General features: G+C 39.1%; 4 protein-coding genes across 5 annotated transcripts; all 4 read left to right on the forward strand.

Annotated features, from left to right (window-relative positions):
* Positions 1 to 3,830: 3,830 nt before the first annotated feature.
* Positions 3,831 to 5,059, forward strand: LOC144656518 (uncharacterized). Of its 2 annotated transcripts, none has more exons than XM_078516742.1 (2): positions 3,831 to 4,803; positions 4,876 to 5,059. In XM_078516742.1, the coding sequence occupies exon 1, from the start codon at positions 4,036 to 4,038 to the stop codon at positions 4,576 to 4,578; it is 543 nt and encodes a 180-aa protein (XP_078372868.1). In that variant the 5' UTR covers positions 3,831 to 4,035; the 3' UTR covers positions 4,579 to 4,803; positions 4,876 to 5,059. The 2 variants fall into 2 exon arrangements, with proteins under 2 accessions (XP_078372868.1, XP_078372869.1); XM_078516743.1 differs by having other exon boundaries at positions 3,831 to 4,778; positions 4,852 to 5,059.
* Positions 5,060 to 7,926: 2,867 nt separating this feature from the next.
* On the forward strand, positions 7,927 to 10,254 carry LOC144658355 (uncharacterized). Its single transcript, XM_078518779.1, has 2 exons — positions 7,927 to 9,162; positions 10,124 to 10,254. The coding sequence occupies exon 1, from the start codon at positions 8,044 to 8,046 to the stop codon at positions 8,572 to 8,574; it is 531 nt and encodes a 176-aa protein (XP_078374905.1). The 5' UTR covers positions 7,927 to 8,043; the 3' UTR covers positions 8,575 to 9,162; positions 10,124 to 10,254.
* A 991-nt stretch (positions 10,255 to 11,245) lies between these two features.
* Positions 11,246 to 12,264, forward strand: LOC144657287 (uncharacterized). The gene has a single exon (XM_078517616.1). It carries the CDS (start codon positions 11,311 to 11,313, stop codon positions 11,842 to 11,844), a length of 534 nt encoding a protein of 177 aa, XP_078373742.1. The 5' UTR covers positions 11,246 to 11,310; the 3' UTR covers positions 11,845 to 12,264.
* A 2,928-nt stretch (positions 12,265 to 15,192) lies between these two features.
* LOC144658356 (uncharacterized) lies at positions 15,193 to 16,836 on the forward strand. The gene has a single exon (XM_078518780.1). It carries the CDS (start codon positions 15,844 to 15,846, stop codon positions 16,372 to 16,374), a length of 531 nt encoding a protein of 176 aa, XP_078374906.1. The 5' UTR covers positions 15,193 to 15,843; the 3' UTR covers positions 16,375 to 16,836.
* Positions 16,837 to 18,488: the final 1,652 nt, after the last annotated feature.

An 18,488-nucleotide genomic window follows, 5' to 3' on the forward strand; every position in this document is an offset into this window, starting at 1 on the left:
CAAATTTTTCAAGTTTTGCGTAACTGAACATGACACTTCGCATGCGAGATTGAAATCTGACCCGTGCATTACTGTCTTTGATTACTGAAAATTATTTTTAAAAAAGCATCTTAGCAGTTTTGATTTTGGGATTTGATTTATAAGAAGTTCTTGAAATGCAACTATCCCTTTTGTGGACGGAAACATTTTAACCATCGCGTGTTGTATTTACAAAACATTTTAACGTCAAGAGTTATCAATCTGTCAAACCCGTTTTGCCTGCGTAGCAGACATCTGTGTACGTTTTTTAGTGTGTTTTAATTATATAGCTGTCAGTAAATCCTATATTGTCAGCGCAGCTATTTTTCCTTAATTTCTGAGAACTGTCCAATTTGAGATTAAATTTGGATAGTTTCGAATAGGACTTTCTATTCGGGTAAAATGCACAAACTGTCCAATTTAAGAAAAATTGGACAGTTTTGTTTCAGCCAATCAAATCGAAGGAAAAGCGACATGTGACGGATATCAGCAGGGTTGAAACGTGTAACGCGCGCGCACAGCGTTTGAATATTCATTTTGCTAAGTACCATATTTGGAAACAAGAAAAATTTGTACGCGAATGCTTTATACACGTAATGACACACGCAACATAATTTTTGGTTTTGCGGTAAGTTGCTTGAATTTCGACCTAAACGCCGTAAATGTCTTCCAGAAACTAAAGAAATACATTAAGTGTATCGAAGCGAAGTTCTCCAGACTACTTCGTGAAGATGAAACAGGGGAATTTAACCAAATTTGACTTTGTTCAACCAAGCTTGTTCAAAAACAAGATTACGCCATCGAGCGCGAGCTAGCGCGCGCTGTGAATTTAATCCAAATATGGTTGTCGTAATTTTCCAAATATGGTACTTAGTGTAAACGAATGTGCAAACGCTTTGTACAATGCGAATCATAGGGAGTTACACGTTTCAACCCTTATGGGTTTCTGATATCAGCCAATTAGCATTAAGCATAGCGTCAGCCCGGTAAACTTGTCGCATTGGAGTTTGCTACGTTTTTCCATTCCTTTTGAGCTTTCCAGCAATAGTAACAACAAAGAGAAATTTTTTTACGTTGTCAGAGGAGGAGCTAGCTACACTAAGAAGCAAAAACTAGTACTAAGAGCAAAACGCCTCTAATAGTACAAAACTTGGGTGAACGTAAGTGCAGCGAAGGGAAGCAAGAAATCTGTCAGATATTCATCGCCACGAGCTGGATGCAATTCTTTGTCGTTTATGCTGAAATTCGAAAAGAAAACACGGCCATGAAGTTTGAACAAAATAGTGGAAAGGAGTATGTCAGATTCAAGAAGTCAGTGTAAAGCTCTTCGGACACTTTGTTTACGACTTTCGTTGATTGATGCAGTGTTTTCACTCACTTTGTAGCAAGCTTCGCAAACTCAGGTGAATAAAATTGCACTGTTTTGTTTAATTTTTATTCGTGAAGACAATGCTTTGAGTGAGTTGCATGTGCTGTGTTATGCCTACTATTGTTGACTGTTTTTCCCGCTCTGGACATATAAAAAAGTTTATTATTTACGCTGGATTGACTGACTAAAAGCTAATGGCTTTCCTTACTTTTAAGGGACTCGCGCTATATAGGGAAAACAACTGTCTAAATGCTCGCGCAAAATCTGTAAATGACGAATTTAGACTACGCAATTTCTGTAAAGAACGAAGAAATTTGTATGTACAGAGGTCGCTACGATAACACTTTTGATTTGTTAGTGCGAAATATTGCCTTCTTTTACTCGTTCTAAATTTGTTAACTGATTTGAAAAAAGATTGCCTTCTTTGACTCGTTCTTAATTTGTAAGTTAAAAGTAAATTCACTTACCGTTAATAATACGTGACTACCTTCTTAATAAATTCGCCATTTGTTGACGCCATAAAAAAGCTAATAATCAATGTAAAAGGAAAAATAAATTTCCTTGTGCTGCGTGGCACTTGTAAAAGTACAAAAATATACGTATAAAATTCTCACTTAATGAGTTTTAAGTGCCTAAAAAATTTAAAGTTCCAGACGTTTCGGGCTTAGCCCTTCATCAGTGGAAAGTCAGGATTTCGGTTAAAAAACGCTCGCTTGCGCCATGAAAACAAATTTGAGTTCAAAGGCGCGCGCGCAATAAGAGCGCGCGACACCCTAAAGATAACGAAAATCTGAATTCAGACCATGTGGCTGACTGGTGCCCAGCTGGAAAATAAGGCGCATTTCCTGGCGTTTGCGGAGTTTATTTCTTGCTATATAATTAATATGTAACCGGACTACATGCTTGTCCAATTTGGAAATAATTAGATTCAAAAAATTCCTTTGGCTGCCCTCGGAATTTTTTTCATCAAATTATTTCCAAATTGGACAGCATGTAGTCCAATTACGTATACAAAAGAGTGCGCGATCGCGAGAATACGCGCGCTGGAAACTACGGCGCCTGCCACGCAAGCTATCAAGCCTGTGTCATTTATGAACACCAGAGAAATAGCACTTTTTTCGCATATTACCTAAAATAAAATTTACCATATTTTGGCAATTTTAAATATAGTTCTATCAAAAACCATTCAATACAGTAAAAACCCGCGTGTAAGAACCTACTTTTTTCAGAGTTTGGCAAAACAGGTTCTTGTATTATGGGGTACTTATGACAGTTTAGGCTAATCAGGTTCTTAATTAGGTTCTTAATTTCTACAGAGTAGACATTGTTGTTGATTATCAAAAAATAGTATAAAATCTGGTCTGTTCTTCATTTTAAATATATATTAATGTACCCATGTTGCCAAAAGTCCAACAACATTAATTGATCAATGATACAGTAAAAAAATATATAAATTAAATAGTTAAACCCCACATTTAAGAACCTGTTGGAATTTGTTTGGCTAAACAGGTTCTTATATTTTGGGGGATTAAAGAAGCAAATTTCTGCCAGAAGGTTCTTAAATCCCTAGGTTCTTACACGCGGGTTTTTACTGTATCTGTTCTTATGAACAAACATGAGTATTTCGCTCGTTGGCACTTACCGATAGGTACAACTAGTTTCTAGCTAAATATCCACGAGTATTTACTATTCCTAGTAAATTCGACTTCTGTTCCGCTTCAATACCCAACATCTATATGTAATTTTATCCAATTTTATGTTAATTCCCTTTTTACGAAGAAAGCGTGAAAAAAATCGATTTTCTCATAAAACGATTTTCTAAGTAATACATAGTAACCCTTTGTTCAGATGTCGTGTGCACCATTCCCAGTTAATTACACTCGTGACAACCCATTGAGTTTCTAGGTTAAGAACCAATGCAATTACCCTAACAGAATTTTAGTAAAGGAACCAATTGGCTTCTGGGCCATCGCTACGTTCGCTCAAGAGGAAAAGAATGAGGGTTCATTTCACCCTTTTAGTCGCGCTTCACCGCTCGTTCTCTTTCTCTCCGTGATTAAATTTGCGGTGCGATCAGGTGTGAACAACCGCGAGCGACGCAGACTTACTTTAGAGGACTTAGAGCGACCCGAAGGGGTAAAATGGGAACTGGGATTTGGCAAATATTTACTGGGAAAATAGGATTTGGGTCACAATAGAACTGGGAATCGAAAATCACAATTAATTAAACAATAGAACTGGGAATTGGATTTGGAAAATCGGGAAATTGGATTTTATACCCGGAGCTTCATTACTTTTTAGGTGCCAATTTTCTGCCTGGCTCCCGAAAAAAACAGCTCCTGTTATAAACAGATTGAATAAGGTTGTGGCTCATCAATATTTTACTTTTCCAAGAAAATAAAAAGACATTTAAGTATTTGTTTTTCCGGCAACAAGGAGAGAGAGAGATCCTGGGAACGAGGTTATATTTCAGTTTCTCGGAATGATAAATACACGAGATCATCCAATCAAATTGCAAAAGCTGTCCAGTACATAAATTACTCTGGAGTTTGGTTGTTTTGATCGGTTTGAGCTTGAAAAGCGAAGAGCCGAGAAGAGGTAACTAGTTGTAAAGATCACTGTTTTACAGATCAGATAAACGAGTCATCATGTCCTCGAATGCTTTTTTTGCTGAACCAATGCTCGACACAGAGGAGTATCTGCAAGCGTACAAGGAACAACTGACTGAACTAGACAATGAAGGACTTCTGCCGCCACTTGATGAAGAACTGGAGTATAAAGTTTACTCTATTCGCGGAGAAAAATTCGGAGCACACAAATCGATTGTTCTCACCACAGATGATGAGCACTTCGTCACCGTTGAGCTTGGTTTCATCATAATCAACGGCAAGAAACACATCTACCCAGTCACGCAAGCTATTGATAGATCAGATTTGGCCAAGATGGAATACCTTGGAGAGATCGTGGCCACGGGTCAAGAGCTGATTGGTAAAGCCGTGGCCGTGATGAAGAATTTTGGCAGCTACTTCAAGCTTGGCAACAACTGCCAAGATTTCTGCAACATGTACGTGAACGCTATCGGATTGAAACACGCTCAGCAGCTCACTGATGGAGACAAGTTGGTATTAAACTTAACAAAAGGAGGACTTGTCGCCGCTATTTTGCTTTTTCTGTTCAGCGTTAAGCGTTGACCTTCCAGTGATAGCAAGGCTCTCCATATTTTACACATTGAACTTCGTGTAATTCTTCATGTCAGATTCTGACTTATTACAGCAAGTATGATTGTTCTCAAACTGTGGCTACACTATAACATTAAATATTTTCAAAATCCTTTCTAGTTGTGTCTAATTTTATGGTGTGTTACAAAGTGAAAGCGGTCGTGTCGGAGCAGGCCGGAAGTAGCCTCCCACGCAGTCGTTCTTAGGGGCGATCGTGTTTCACTGAACGATTGCGTGGGAGGCTAGGCCGGAAGTAGCGTATATTCATAGTATAGAATAAATGGCACGCAATGCATGCAGAGGCGATGACATTAAGGTTCTTAAATAATTTTAATAAAAGTAGCTGACACCTTTTGCGTGAAAAAGACTGTAATCCAACTGCAGCTTAACTTTTCAAACAAAGAAGTAATGTAAGTGATTGTATAAATAGCACAGTTAGGATCTGATGGAATTTTTACTTATTGTTCAGGCTAAGGATGCAAATAATACATTTTCTTTGTAGATTTGCCCAATTATTTTAGATTTTCCTTTGCTGTCTCAACAAAAAATTACGTTATATTGTAGTGTGACATCTGATAAACGACTTTTTGAAGGTACGCAAGGAACAGCTGATTAAACAAGGCAAGAACGAATGGCAGGATGTAGACTCAAAACGAAAGTACCAAGTCTACTCCCTTCGACAAAAGCAAAAAGGAGCCCATAAATCGATCGTTCTCACCCCGAATGATGAACGTTTTCTACAGTAGAGCTTACTATCGCAGAGTTCGATGGATATAAGCGTACCATTCCATTTATGAGACCAATTCCGAAATCTTGGAAGTCAAAGATGACGTACCTCGGTAAAGTCGAAGCCACAGGCCGAGAGTTGATCCGTAAAGCAATAAAAGCGATGGAGAACTTTGGATTCTACTGCAAGCCTTGCCACAACTGCCAATATTTCTGCAATAAGTACGTGAAGTAAATTGGGTTGTCGTGGTGGAGCGGCTACGGGATAACTGATGGGGGCCGAGCGATTGCAGGCGGAGTACCTGCCGTACTTGGCACAATTGTGGTTGCTTTGATCGCCTTTTTCCGCTAACCGCTATCCGTACTAACTGACTGTTTCGGGAAATCACTTCGAAGCATTGCTTCAGACCATTTGGAGACAGCTGATGACATATTATATCACGTAAGACTGCTTGCGGTTAGCTCTAATAATGGGGTTAGGATTTTTATCCAAAAAAATCATTGGCCTGGCAGCTGGTCGTCGGTGGCGTAGTGGGATGATTCCCGCTTAGTAAACCGACGACCCGGGTTCGATTCTTCTTGATGTCAACGTGATGTTTATAATTACTTCATGTATGAAAAAATAAGAAGTCTCACATGGTCAGACGCAATGCTTGGTAATGCTGGTTTCCCTAGACTGTGGCAGATAATAAATGTGTTTGTTCCTATATATGCTTCATATACAATGTAGTTGTAACACTTCGTTTGTTGATGTAATTGACCTTATTCTGTTAAAAGTGAAACCGGAAATTTACAGGCTCGGGCATGTAGAACATGATCTTAGCAATTGTCAAACTATAAGCTGCTTATGAAGTTTGGAACCTGAATACTCGTAAAAGTTAAGCAGTGTTAGACGAGTAAGTTATAATTTATAAAAATGTAAGTTGCGGTACTTCGCTGTTTGTAGTAAGATGTGCAAGTAAGAGAAATACGCATTTCCCCTCCGCAGAGATTCCCAAGGAAATCTGTATACGGCGAGGTCACCATAAATCAATAAGTTTTCGCAAAATTTAAAAATCGCTCATTATGTAACTGCGAAAAAGAATCTCTAAAGAAACTAGCTACCAGTAGATTTGTTTCTTACTGCGCTATTCCAGTCTGGAGTTTTTCGTTGCATGTTAGTATGATCATTGAAAAAGACAAGTGATCCTTTGTTGCTTTATGTGAATAAGGTTTTTAGCTAAAAAGAGTAGACAGTAATATTAAACTGTAGAAAAAGTCTTGTCTAACACCTAACATTTATTTGATGCAGTTAAGATTACCGTACACCTTAAAGCACCGAAGTTGTTGTAGATTTTTTCCCCTAAAATATGAAGTTTCCATACATGCCCCTTTCAGTCCTTTGATATATACTCCCGCCGCCTCGTCCCCATTCCTTTCACGCTTCGCCGCTCGTTTGCTTACAAGTCGATCTAACAGAGCGCGAAGCGCAAAAGCGAGCACGAAGCGCGCCAAACCGGAAAAGAGAAGCGAACGACGTCTAGAAAGTATATTTCCGACAATGCATTTCGGGTTACGTGACTTATGTTGTCATCGTACGAAAAACTGCGAGCTACGTCAATAATAGACCCTTTGCATAAATGGCGCCCAAATTTGAATAACAATACTTTGTACATCCTTAGCCTCATGTGGATGTTTATTAGACAAAGGACATTTTACGTGAATGTGAGGCTTAGGATGTATATGTTTTGTTATTCAAATGCACGCGCCATTTATGCAAAGGGTCTATAGTTTAACTTGACAATTATTATATAGCGTAATCTTGTTTTGAACAACTTGGCAAGAAAACGTCTACCTTCCGAGTGCAAACACAAAAATAACAAATTTTTCTTTTTAGTGTAAATAATATTCCCATCTTGCTTCCCGAAGAACATCAGTCTCCTGTTAGACGATTGAACAGATTTAAGTTGTCGCTCGCAGAAGATCAATATTTTACTTTTCCGAGAAAAAAAGATTAATTTGTTTTGCAACAATAATACAATTTCTCGGAAAAATTATACACTAGAAAGTCCAATCAGATTGCACCAACGGACCAGTCCTTTATCATCTCCAGATCGAGTTTCGTTGTTGTCCTGTTTCGGTTTGAGCTTAAAAAGTTGGAATCACCTTTTTGCAGAACAACGATACAAGTCCATCATGTCCTCAAGTAATATATTCGCTGAACCAATGCTTGACACGGAAGATTATTTGTGGTGCAAACACAATAATACCCAGAGTTCCATGATTTTTTTCGGTGTCAGTTTTGTGCCTGCTTACCAAAGAATATCAGCTTCTGTTAGACGATTGATCAATAGCGAAGATATCGCTGACGTCACCTACTGTTATTAATGTGCCAACTAGAGAACTATTGGCTGGTGAAGCAAAGAGTTCTTTTGTTTAACTCATTGTACATTTAAATAACAAAAACAATGTTTTTAAACAGATATCTTCGCTTTAGGGGGCTGTGGCTTGCAAACTATCAATATTTCACTTTTCCAAGAAAAAAAAAAACATCTGCCTTGCAAATATAATGCAGTTTCTCGGAAGAATTAATACATGAGAATATCCAATAAGATTGCACCAACTGGCATAACCAGAGTTTCGTTGTTTTGTTTTGAGCTTGGAAAGCGAAAAGAATAAACTGGTTCGGGTTGTGAACGTCGCCTTTTTTCAGATCAAAAATACAAGTCCATCATGTCCTCAAGTGATATATTCGCTGAACCAATGCTTAACACAGAAGAGTATCTGCAAGAGTATAAGGAACAACTGACTGAACTAGACAATGAAGGTTTTTTGCCGCCACTTGATGTGGTAATGAAGTATAAAGTTTACTCTATTCGCGGAAGCGAATTCGGAGCGCACAAATCGATTGTTCTCACCACAGACGACGAGCAGTTTGTCAGCGTTGAGCTTGGTTTCCGTCTTGTGGGCGATAAGAACCATATCTTCCCAGTCACTAGGCCGATCGATAAATCTTTGAAGGCCAATATGGAATACCTTGGAGTGATCGAAGCCACGGGCCAAGAGCTGATCGGTAAAGCCGTGGCCGTGATGAAGAAATTTGGAAGCTACTTCAAGCTTTGCAACAATTGCCAAGATTTCTGCAACATGTACGCAGAGGCTATCGGATTGAAAAACGCTCAGAAGCTCACTGATGGAGACAAAGCGGCACTAGCAGGGCTTCTCGCCGCCATTTTGCCTTTTCTGTTCGCCGCGATGCGTTGAACTTTCACTTTTAACAAGACTCTATAGCGCTTACAAATTGAACTTCGTGTATTTCTTTATTTTTACTGACTTACAATAGCTAGTATGTTTCCTTAATGCTGTTTTTCTACTGACGATGGACTGTAACATTAAAAACTTTAAAAATCCTTCGTTATTTTACTGTGCGTTACAAAGTGAAACCGGAAATTTAGAGTCTGGCCGGAACAGGGCGGAAGTAGCATATATTTATAGAAACGTGAAACTAGTTGACGTTTGACATTGCAGTGGCTTTGTTGACTGTCAAAAAAGTGTAATTGAAAATCAGTGTCAGTTTTGTTTGTTTCTAATTTTTATCTGCAGTTTTTATAGCCTAGCTGCTGCTTATAAGTACAGCTATAATGAAGTGTCGTTGCTTTCATTAATTTAAATTTTATTTGCAATCTAATACAGTACAAGCTACAACATAGATCAATATTCGAATGCCCCTTATTTGGTTACGAAGACGCGTGCTCTAAGCGTGCGCATGTTTTCCCACGCGCACGTGGTTGCATGTTTTTGTGTTGTATCGAGCTCTGATTGACATTGGGTTATTTAAGTTTGTAGGGAGAGGTATAGACTTTCTCAAAGTCCTTCGACGCGCGGTTTAGGTATGTCACGTACGAAGGACTTTTCCAACTTGCAGCGCGCCAATTTTACCGACCCAAAAACGGGTCGGTGAATAAATTATAACCGCGGCCAATCAGAGTCGAGATCTCAAAGAAAGTGTCATTCAAATGTAAATCGATGCTTCTCGACGCATCATTTCTTGTCACGTCGAGGTCACATCATGCTGAACAGCGAAGGAAGCGTTGAAAAATTGCTCAACAGGTCAGGGGAAACGATTATTTAACAGAATATCAACAGGCCATAGAAGCGTATCTCTGCGGAAAAATGTTTTCGTTTCTGCGCCCACGGAAGCGGGCGATTAAAAGTGTTTGCAATCTATGTTTAGGAAGCGATTTATTGTGTATTCAAGTAATGTTCAGCTATCGCTTCATGACCAGCCTTCTACGAATCTCTCACAACGTTTACTTTTTTCTGCTTTCTTCACGATCGTTTCGTTTTTGTCGGCCCAGTTTCTACAAATAATATTTGTAGTCAGTTCAGGTTCTGAGAATTGCCGTCCGGCGAGGATTTCCAGGTCTAAGCAAGCCTTGTTTTTTTCCCACCTGGGCCGACCAATCTTCGTCTGTAATCGTTTTTTACGACTTCCTGAGCGCAAAGAATACAAATTTGCTCTTTCGAGCAACCGAAATTCGCGTGATCGTTTTGGTCGGAGTTGAACCCGCGCTACTTTCCGCCATCACAAACAAGAATTCTTGAAGTTGACTCCTGCTAGAAAAGTCACGCGCTCGCAGAAACCTCCTGATAATTGATACCTCTTGCTTTTGGCCGGGAAACTTGATTCAAAATCCTTCAAGCGGGACAAGTCGCCCTCTCGCGACTTCGTCACTCGCGGTCGTCGCTTCGCGACGCTTCTCGGCTCGCTTCGCTCGCCAATAGAGGGCGACTTGGTGCAAGTCTAGGAGAGGTAAAATGTATCACTTCGGTTTTTGTTTTACCACAATCATTTTACAACGAGAGCTGTTTTAGCCTCACAGTCGCTTTAATAGTATAAAATTGTGAACTGAGGTTGTTATTAAACTATAAGTTTTAACACGACCTGCACGAAGAAAAATGAAAAGAACTGTATTGCACTGAGTGTCTGAGGGAAAGGGGAATCCCACCAAAGTTTTATACGGGGAGGCTCCGCCCCGAGTTCTAAACTTTTGCCCAGTTATATACCATTTTGACACAAACGGTACCTTTTCCAAATACCTTTTACTGTTAAATACCGCATCCCTTTAGAATTCTGTTAAATACCTAAATGACAGTTCTTCCTACCTTTTTTATACATCAAACCGTGAATTCCCTACCTCTTTGAGTTTTATACACCCCCAGCCTGATAAAGACACCCCTGTTTGGGCGGAGCCTTCCCGTGTAGTCAATTATGGGAAATATGAACTGTGGTCTTTTTTAAGCGCGTTTTGCGAAGTAAGTATTCATAACCGTTAATTGTCTCGATTTACCATCAGATTCTCCGAACTAGCAATAAGTAAAATATACGAGAATCATTAATGAGAATTGACACCTGGAGGCTTCGAATTGATTAAAGGCGATTTAACAATTTGAGTTGATAATAGCGATAAACACTTTAATACTTAGTACTTATTTAAACCGGTTAAATATATACCTCACATATCGCCCCAATGGAAGTACATAGAGACAGCTACATATCTAGTATTTACCCCATTTATAACTATTTCAATCTATAACCATATTCTATATTAGCATTTATCCCATGGCATAGAAAAAACAGCCAATCAGAATACAGGAAAGCCGTTGTATATTCGACGGTATTCAACCCAACCGTACCATCTTACGCTGCGATTGTATTCTCGACGAAATTTAGTAAGCGTATTTTCTATGGCATGTTATAAAATAGTTACACAACACTTTCTCGTGGTATACTAAAAAGACATCTGTTTTCAATTTGCAATGAAATGCATTTTCGCGGAAAAATTAATACACGAGAACATCCAATCAGATAGCGCCAACTGGCAGGCCATTAAAATTCGCCAGAGTTTCGTTGTTTCGATCAGTTTGAGCTTGAAAAGCGAAGAGGTAAACAAGTTTTGAAGATCACCGTTTTGAAGATCAAAGATTCACAAGTCCATTATGTCCACAAGTGATGTATTCGCCGAACCAATGCTGGACACAGAAGACTACTTGAAACAATACAAGGAACAACTGATTGAACTAGGCAAGAAAGGATTTCTGCCAAAACTTGACGTAATGCTGAAGTATAAAGTTTACTCTATTCGCGGAAGCGAATTCGGAGCGCACAAATCGCTTGTTCTCACCACAAATGATACGCATTTTGTCACCGTTGAGCTTGGCTTCCTCAATGTCAACGGCAAGAAACACATCTACCCAGTAACAAGGCCGATCAGTGATAAATCAGCAATGGCCAAGATGGAATACCTTGGAGTGATCGAAACCACAGGGCAGGTGCTGATTGGTAAAGCCGTGGCCGTGATGAAGAAATTTGGCAGCTACTTTAAGCTTGGCAACAACTGCCAAGACTACTGCAACATGTACGCTGAGGCTATCGGATTGAAAAATGCTCAGAAGCTCACTGATGGAGACAAAGCGTCAATAACAGGGCTTGTCGCCGACATTGTAAGTGTTCTGTTCACCGTTATGCGTTGAACTCCCTCCTAACACCCTGACTTCCACTGTTAGCAAGGCGCTACATTGTGAAAATTTGAACTTTGTGCATTTCTGACTGTCGAAAACTGTAACTGATACTGAATCTTAGTACTTTTTGCTAGATTTTTATCTGCATTTTTCGTAGCTTAGCTGCAGCTTATAAGTACAGCTTTATTTGTATGAAGAGATGCATTTTACAAACTAATGCAGTACAAGAGAAGTTAACACATAAGGCAATAATCGAATGACTAGTTTTTTAAGCCTCTCAGTGCTCGAATGTGAGGCCAGCTTTACGAAAACGCGCGCTCTAAAGGTGCGCGGTGTGTTTTCTCACCCTCGCTTTGTTACATGTTTTCTGCATTTTATAGAGCTCTGATTTGCATTAGGTAATTTACGTTCGTTGGCAAAGGCTAAATGAAATCACTTCAAAAAAAAGGCTAAATGAAATCACTTGAAAAAAAATTTCAGGCCGCATTTGCATTATCACATATATATTTCATTGCTACTGCTGGACACACATTCATTTATTTCACATATACTTGGGCCGAGTATCATGTCCACCATAAAGGGATTACCCATATACGACCGCTCTTATGTGGCTTTGATAGCTCAGTGGTAGAGCATTGCACTGGCAACGCAAAGGTCGTGGGTTCGACTCCCGCTCAGAGCCTGAAATTTTTTTTTCAGGTCTTCAGTAGTGTAAGGCCGCATTTGCATTATCACATATATATTTCATTGCTACTGCTGGACACACATTCATTTATTTCACATATACTTGGGCCGAGTATCATGTCCACCATAAAGGGATTACCCATATACGACCGCTCTTATGTGGCTTTGATAGCTCAGTGGTAGAGCATTGCACTGGCAACGCAAAGGTCGTGGGTTCGACTCCCGCTCAGAGCCTGAAATTTTTTTTTCAGGTCTTCAGTAGTGTAAGGCCGCATTTGCATTATCACATATATATTTCATTGCTACTGCTGGACACACATTCATTTATTTCACATATACTTGGGCCGAGTATCATGTCCACCATAAAGGGATTACCCATATACGACCGCTCTTATGTGGCTTTGATAGCTCAGTGGTAGAGCATTGCACTGGCAACGCAAAGGTCGTGGGTTCGACTCCCGCTCAGAGCCTGAAATTTTTTTTCAGGTCTTCAGTAGTGTAAGGCCGCATTTGCATTATCACATATATATTTCATTGCTACTGCTGGACACACATTCATTTATTTCACATATACTTGGGCCGAGTATCATGTCCACCATAAAGGGATTACCCATATACGACCGCTCTTATGTGGCTTTGATAGCTCAGTGGTAGAGCATTGCACTGGCAACGCAAAGGTCGTGGGTTCGACTCCCGCTCAGAGCCTGAAATTTTTTTTTCAGGTCTTCAGTAGTGTAAGGCCGCATTTGCATTATCACATATGTAATCACTTTAGTTTATGTTTCACGACAATTATTTTAGACTGTGAACAGTTTCAGTCTCACATTTTTTCCATAGTAATTGCCGGTTTGTGAACTGAGTTTTGGATTAAAGTTTTACACACGACATGCACGAAGACACATGAAAAGAAACTGTATTGTGTTGAGTGTTTGAGAGGAATCCCACTGAAGTTTTATATACTCCGCTCCGAGTTCTGAGCATTTTTTACCATTTTGACCCAAACGGTAACTTAACCACTCCCCCTTTCACATAACGACCTACACAAGAAACACTGCATCCCTCCTCTATACGGATTACCTTTGATCGAGATATTTTAAAGGTGCTTTTGAGTTCTTAAATGACAATTTACACTACCATATCTATACTTTAACCCGAGGGGGTTGGGGGGGGGGGGGTGGTTGTAACTTCAAAACAATTAAAGCTAGAACGACCACATTTCGCAACATTTTCACACTAGTGTCACTTGGCTACCAACTAATTTTTGACAGCTGTGTTTTGCAAAGTTTGCATTTTGATCAACATTTTTTTCTCCTTTATGACGGTATTTGTATTTTTACACTTAATTAAGAAACATAGGCACGCTAAGCGTGCAGGAGTTATTTTTTCAATTTATGGGGTGGCTTGGGGTGAAACTGGGTGATTGTCCTGTTGGAATGGTTTATGCCATGGGTTGAGCTATTTGTGTATGGCGCCCCACGGAGTCACTTTTTTGCACAAAGTTTGCTTGCAAACAAAATAATTTTTACATGCATTTTGATACATCAGAACTGTTTTATTTAATGCGGAAATTTTCATCATTTAATTAAAAAACAAAACTAATTCAATTGTCAAAATGTCACAAAATGGCACGTTCTTATTCTGTTTAAAGCGGTTATTTTGTTGCCAGCTTTTGGCTTTTTGCCAAACACTGTAACATGATACCGTTGTTTTTCTCACTTTTGTAACATGACACCTTTGTTTTTTTTAAAACGAACGTAACACAATACCCTTGTTTTTCTCGAAAAAGCCACGTCTTCATATAGACATTGAACGAAAAGTACTATAATAAACGAAGTAATAAACGAGTCAAATAAAAAAAAAAACCACTCTCTTCGGAAAAGTTCTTTAAAGCGCAGTACACCTGGAGTATTTGTTTCCTGTCAAAACTGTTCAACAAAGATTTTCGTTCATTCGCAACGTAAATTGTATTCAACAAACAAGAACTAATTGAGTTATCAAGTTGTCACGAAATGGCACGGTCTTATTCTGTTTTTGCTATCGATCGTAGTTGCTTTTAACAGTAAAGTTACTTGTACCGGTTCAATGTTTGAACGAAATGTTAAATGTTTGAACAAAATGTTTTACAGTTGATTTCATTTTACTTTGGCCGCCCGCTTTGCGAAGTTTGTTGGGAAATTGGAAACTTTGTTCAAGTTGCCAATTACGGTGGGAGTTTGCGAATCAAATTGCAAACATCGATACAAATTTCCCGACTTCGGCCCGACTGAACTTTCCAAGTTTGGTAGTTGAGGAGAAACAAGACATGTTGCTCGAAAGTCATGGCGATTTCTGAACTCGAAGATTTTAGAATTTGTCAAGGAAAGTAGCTTGAAGTGCAAGACAACGTTTCGCATCAGCGATCACGCAAGTGATTTGCCGATTAATAAATATCATGCATGTAGAAATTTGGTCAAATTGTTACTTTTTTGTATGAAAACACATATTTAACGATTTCTGTGAGGCATAATCTTCACTTTCTTTAATTTCAAGTCTTCTGCGTTTGTAAACCGAATGAAACTGGATGGTTTACCCATATGTAAAATTGATTTTAATCGAAGCCGACGCGACGCGACAGGGAAGACTATTTGTTCGAGACAACATGTTTACGGCTCGCTGAACATAAATGTTTTTTATTTTTATGACATTTGTTTCTAACAGTTTAGCGTAGCAAAGCCCTTTTTGATAACATAACTACAGAAGGATTTAATTAATTCGGGCCGAAGTTGGGAACTTTGTATCGAAGCTCACAATTTGATTCGCAAACTACGAATACGTTTCAAATCCATGATAATTCACAACTCACCAATTAATCTTTCAACGAAACCGAACTGCGACACGCTGCGACACATAATTTCGTCAGAAACTGCAATTTGATTGGTTATGATAGTACCTGAAATCTGATTGGTGTGACAAACAAACATACTTCACTGATCCACTGACTGACTGACTGACTGAGTCACGGAACATCGCGCCGACTAAAGAGCTATTTTGAAAAAAATAACTCAAAAATTGTACACTGTATCTCATTAGACAGTATTAAGCCTGTTTAATACTGATTTGAGTTGAATATTAATGTTACGATCAATATCATATTTTACTTTTCCAAGAAAAAAAGACATCTGTTTCGCAACAATAATGCATTTTCTCGGAAAACTAATACACGAGAACATCCAATCAAATTGCACCAGCTTGCTAGTCCATAAAACACTCTCAGAGTTTCGTTGTTTTGATCGGTTTTAAACTTGTTGTAAAGATCACCTTTTTACAGATCAAAGATACAAGTCCATCATGTCCTCAAGTGATATATTTGCTGAACCAATGCGCGACTCAGACGACTTCTTGGAAGACTACAAAGAAGAACTGATCGAGCTGCTCCAAAAAGGATTGCTGCCGAAGCTAGATTTAAAACAGAAGTATAAAGTTTACTCTATTCGCGGAAAAAAATTCGGAGCACACAAGTCAATTGTTCTCACCGCAGATGATAAAAAGTTTTTTACTGTTGAGCTTGGATTTATTACAGTCGACGGAAAAAAGCACATCTATCCAGTCACGGAAGCGATCGATAAGTCTTTGAAGGCCAACATGGAATACCTTGGAGAAATCGAAACCACTGGACATGAGCTGATTGGTAAAGCCGTGGCCGTGATGAAGAAATTCGGAAGCTACTTCAAGCTTTGCAACAACTGCCAAGATTACTGTAACATGTACACGGAGGCTATCGGGTTGAAACAAGCTCAAAATCTCACTGATGGAGACAAATTGGCACTAGCAGGGCTTCTCGGCGCCATTGTGGCTTTTCTGTTCGCCGCGAGGCGTTGAACTTTCTGACTTTTAACAAGACTCTATAGCGCTTACAAATTGAACTTCGTGTACTTCTTTATTTTTACTGACTTACAATAGCTAGTGTGTTTCCTTAATGCTGCTTTTCTACTGAAGATAGACTGTAACATTAAAAACTTCAAAAATCCCTTGATATTTTACTGTGCGTAACAAAGTGAAAAGGGAAATTTAGAGTCTGGCCGGAACAGGCCGGAAGTATCGAGAATTAGCATATTTATAGAAAGTGAAGCTAGTAGACGTGATTGACAATGCAGTGGCTTTGTTGACTGTCTAAAAAGTGTAATTGAAAATCAGTCTCAATTTTGTTTGTTTCAAATTTGTATCTGTAGTTTTTATAGGCTAGCTGCCGTTTATAAGTACAGCTATTATGAAGTGTCGTTGCTTTTATTACACTAAATTTTATTCACAAACTAATAAAGTGCAAGCTACAAGTGAACATGATGCAACATTCGAATGCCTCTTATTTAGTTACGAAGACGCGTGCTCTAAGCGTGCGCATGTTTTCCCACGCGCACTTGGTTGCATGTTTTTGCGTTGTATCGAGCTCTGATTGACATTGGGTTATTTAAGTTTGCAGGGAAAGGTAAAATCTATCACTTCGGCTTTTGTTTTACCACAATCATTTTACAACGAGAGCTGTTTTAGCCTCACAGTCGCTTTAATAGTAGACTGTCCACAGCCTCTCGATTTTTCAACGCAAAAATGCAAAAGGAAGCGAGCGCGAGCGCGCGGAGGGGAGGGGGGGGGGGGCGGGAAGCGAGCGAAGCGAGCAAAAGAAAAATCGCTCCCCGCCCCCCACCCCCTTGCTTCTTCCGTTTTGCGCTGGCGTCCAGTTCTCTCGCCGTTCTCGCCGCGCGCTCATCGATCGAAAAAACACGAAAAAATAGAGGGCTGTGGACAGTCTACTTTAATAGTATAAAATTGTGAACTGAGGTTGTTATTAAACTATAAGTTTTAACACGACCTGCACGAAGAAAAATGAAAAGAACTGTATTGCACTGAGTGTCTGAGGGAAAGAGGAATCCCACCAAAGTTTTATACGGGGAGACTCCGCCCCGAGTTCTAATCTTTTGCCCAGTTATATACCATTTTGACACAAACGGTACCTTTTCCAAATACCTTTTACTGTTAAATACCGCATCCCTATAGGATTCTGTTAAATACCTAAATGACAGTTCTTCCTACCTTTTTATACATCAAACTGTGAATTCCCTACCCTTTTGAGTTTTATACACCCCCAGCCTGATAGAGACACCCCTGTTTGGGCGGAGCCTCCCCGTATAGTTAATTATGGGAAGTTTTGCGGGGTACGTAAATCACTCTGTTATGTTGATGTACCATGAAATTCTCCGAGCTAACAATAAGTGAAATGTATGAGAATCATTAATGAGAATTAACACCTGGAGGCTTGGAATTGATTAAAGCCGATTTAACAATTTGAGTTGATAATAGCGATAATACTTTAATACTTAGTACTTATTTAGACCAGTTAAATATATATACCTCACATATCGCCCCAAGTGCATAGAGACGGCTACATATCTAGTGTTTACCCCATTTACAACTACTTCAATCTATAACCAATATTCTATATGGTAGTATATACCACATAAGTGATTAGTGCTTTTCTCGCGCTCTGATTGGTTAATATAACTCGGAGGTGATTAGCAAAGTACTATTCACCTCCGAGTAGCTAAAGAGAAACAAACTGCCTTCGCGCGTCGCTCTGTTTACCAAAAGTGATGTTATAGTCCGCTAGTTATTCAATTGTGTGGTATATACTAAAACAATTATTCACCTCAGTGTCGGTGAACGTGGTGGATATTTACCTCCACTTCGGTGAATAATTGTTAATTATTATTGGAAGTTAATTCTTTATCTTTTGCTTATTATACCCACTTATTTGTGTTTCTTTGGCTCTTTTTTCGATCCTTTGTAACATGAACGTGTTTAAATAAAGGATGATGACGATGATGATGATGATGATACATTTATTGTAGTACAAGATATCAGCTAAAATGTAGTTAAATCTGTAAAGAACGAGTGCTACAGGCAACATTATCTCGCATCTTGTCACGTAACAACATCGCATT

This window comes from Oculina patagonica, chromosome 6 (genome assembly GCF_052425735.1).
Source record: "Oculina patagonica isolate OP01 chromosome 6, crgOcupat, whole genome shotgun sequence".
NCBI classification, from domain to species: Eukaryota; Metazoa; Cnidaria; class Anthozoa; order Scleractinia; family Oculinidae; genus Oculina; species Oculina patagonica.

What these genes read in the sequence shown, in the direction of transcription:
- LOC144658355 (XM_078518779.1), top strand. Translation starts at nt 8,044, where the DNA reads ATGTCCTCAAGTGATATATTCGCTGAACCAATGCTTAACACAGAAGAG.
- LOC144658356 (XM_078518780.1), top strand. Translation starts at nt 15,844, where the DNA reads ATGTCCTCAAGTGATATATTTGCTGAACCAATGCGCGACTCAGACGAC.
- LOC144656518 (XM_078516742.1), top strand. Translation starts at nt 4,036, where the DNA reads ATGTCCTCGAATGCTTTTTTTGCTGAACCAATGCTCGACACAGAGGAG.
- LOC144657287 (XM_078517616.1), top strand. Translation starts at nt 11,311, where the DNA reads ATGTCCACAAGTGATGTATTCGCCGAACCAATGCTGGACACAGAAGAC.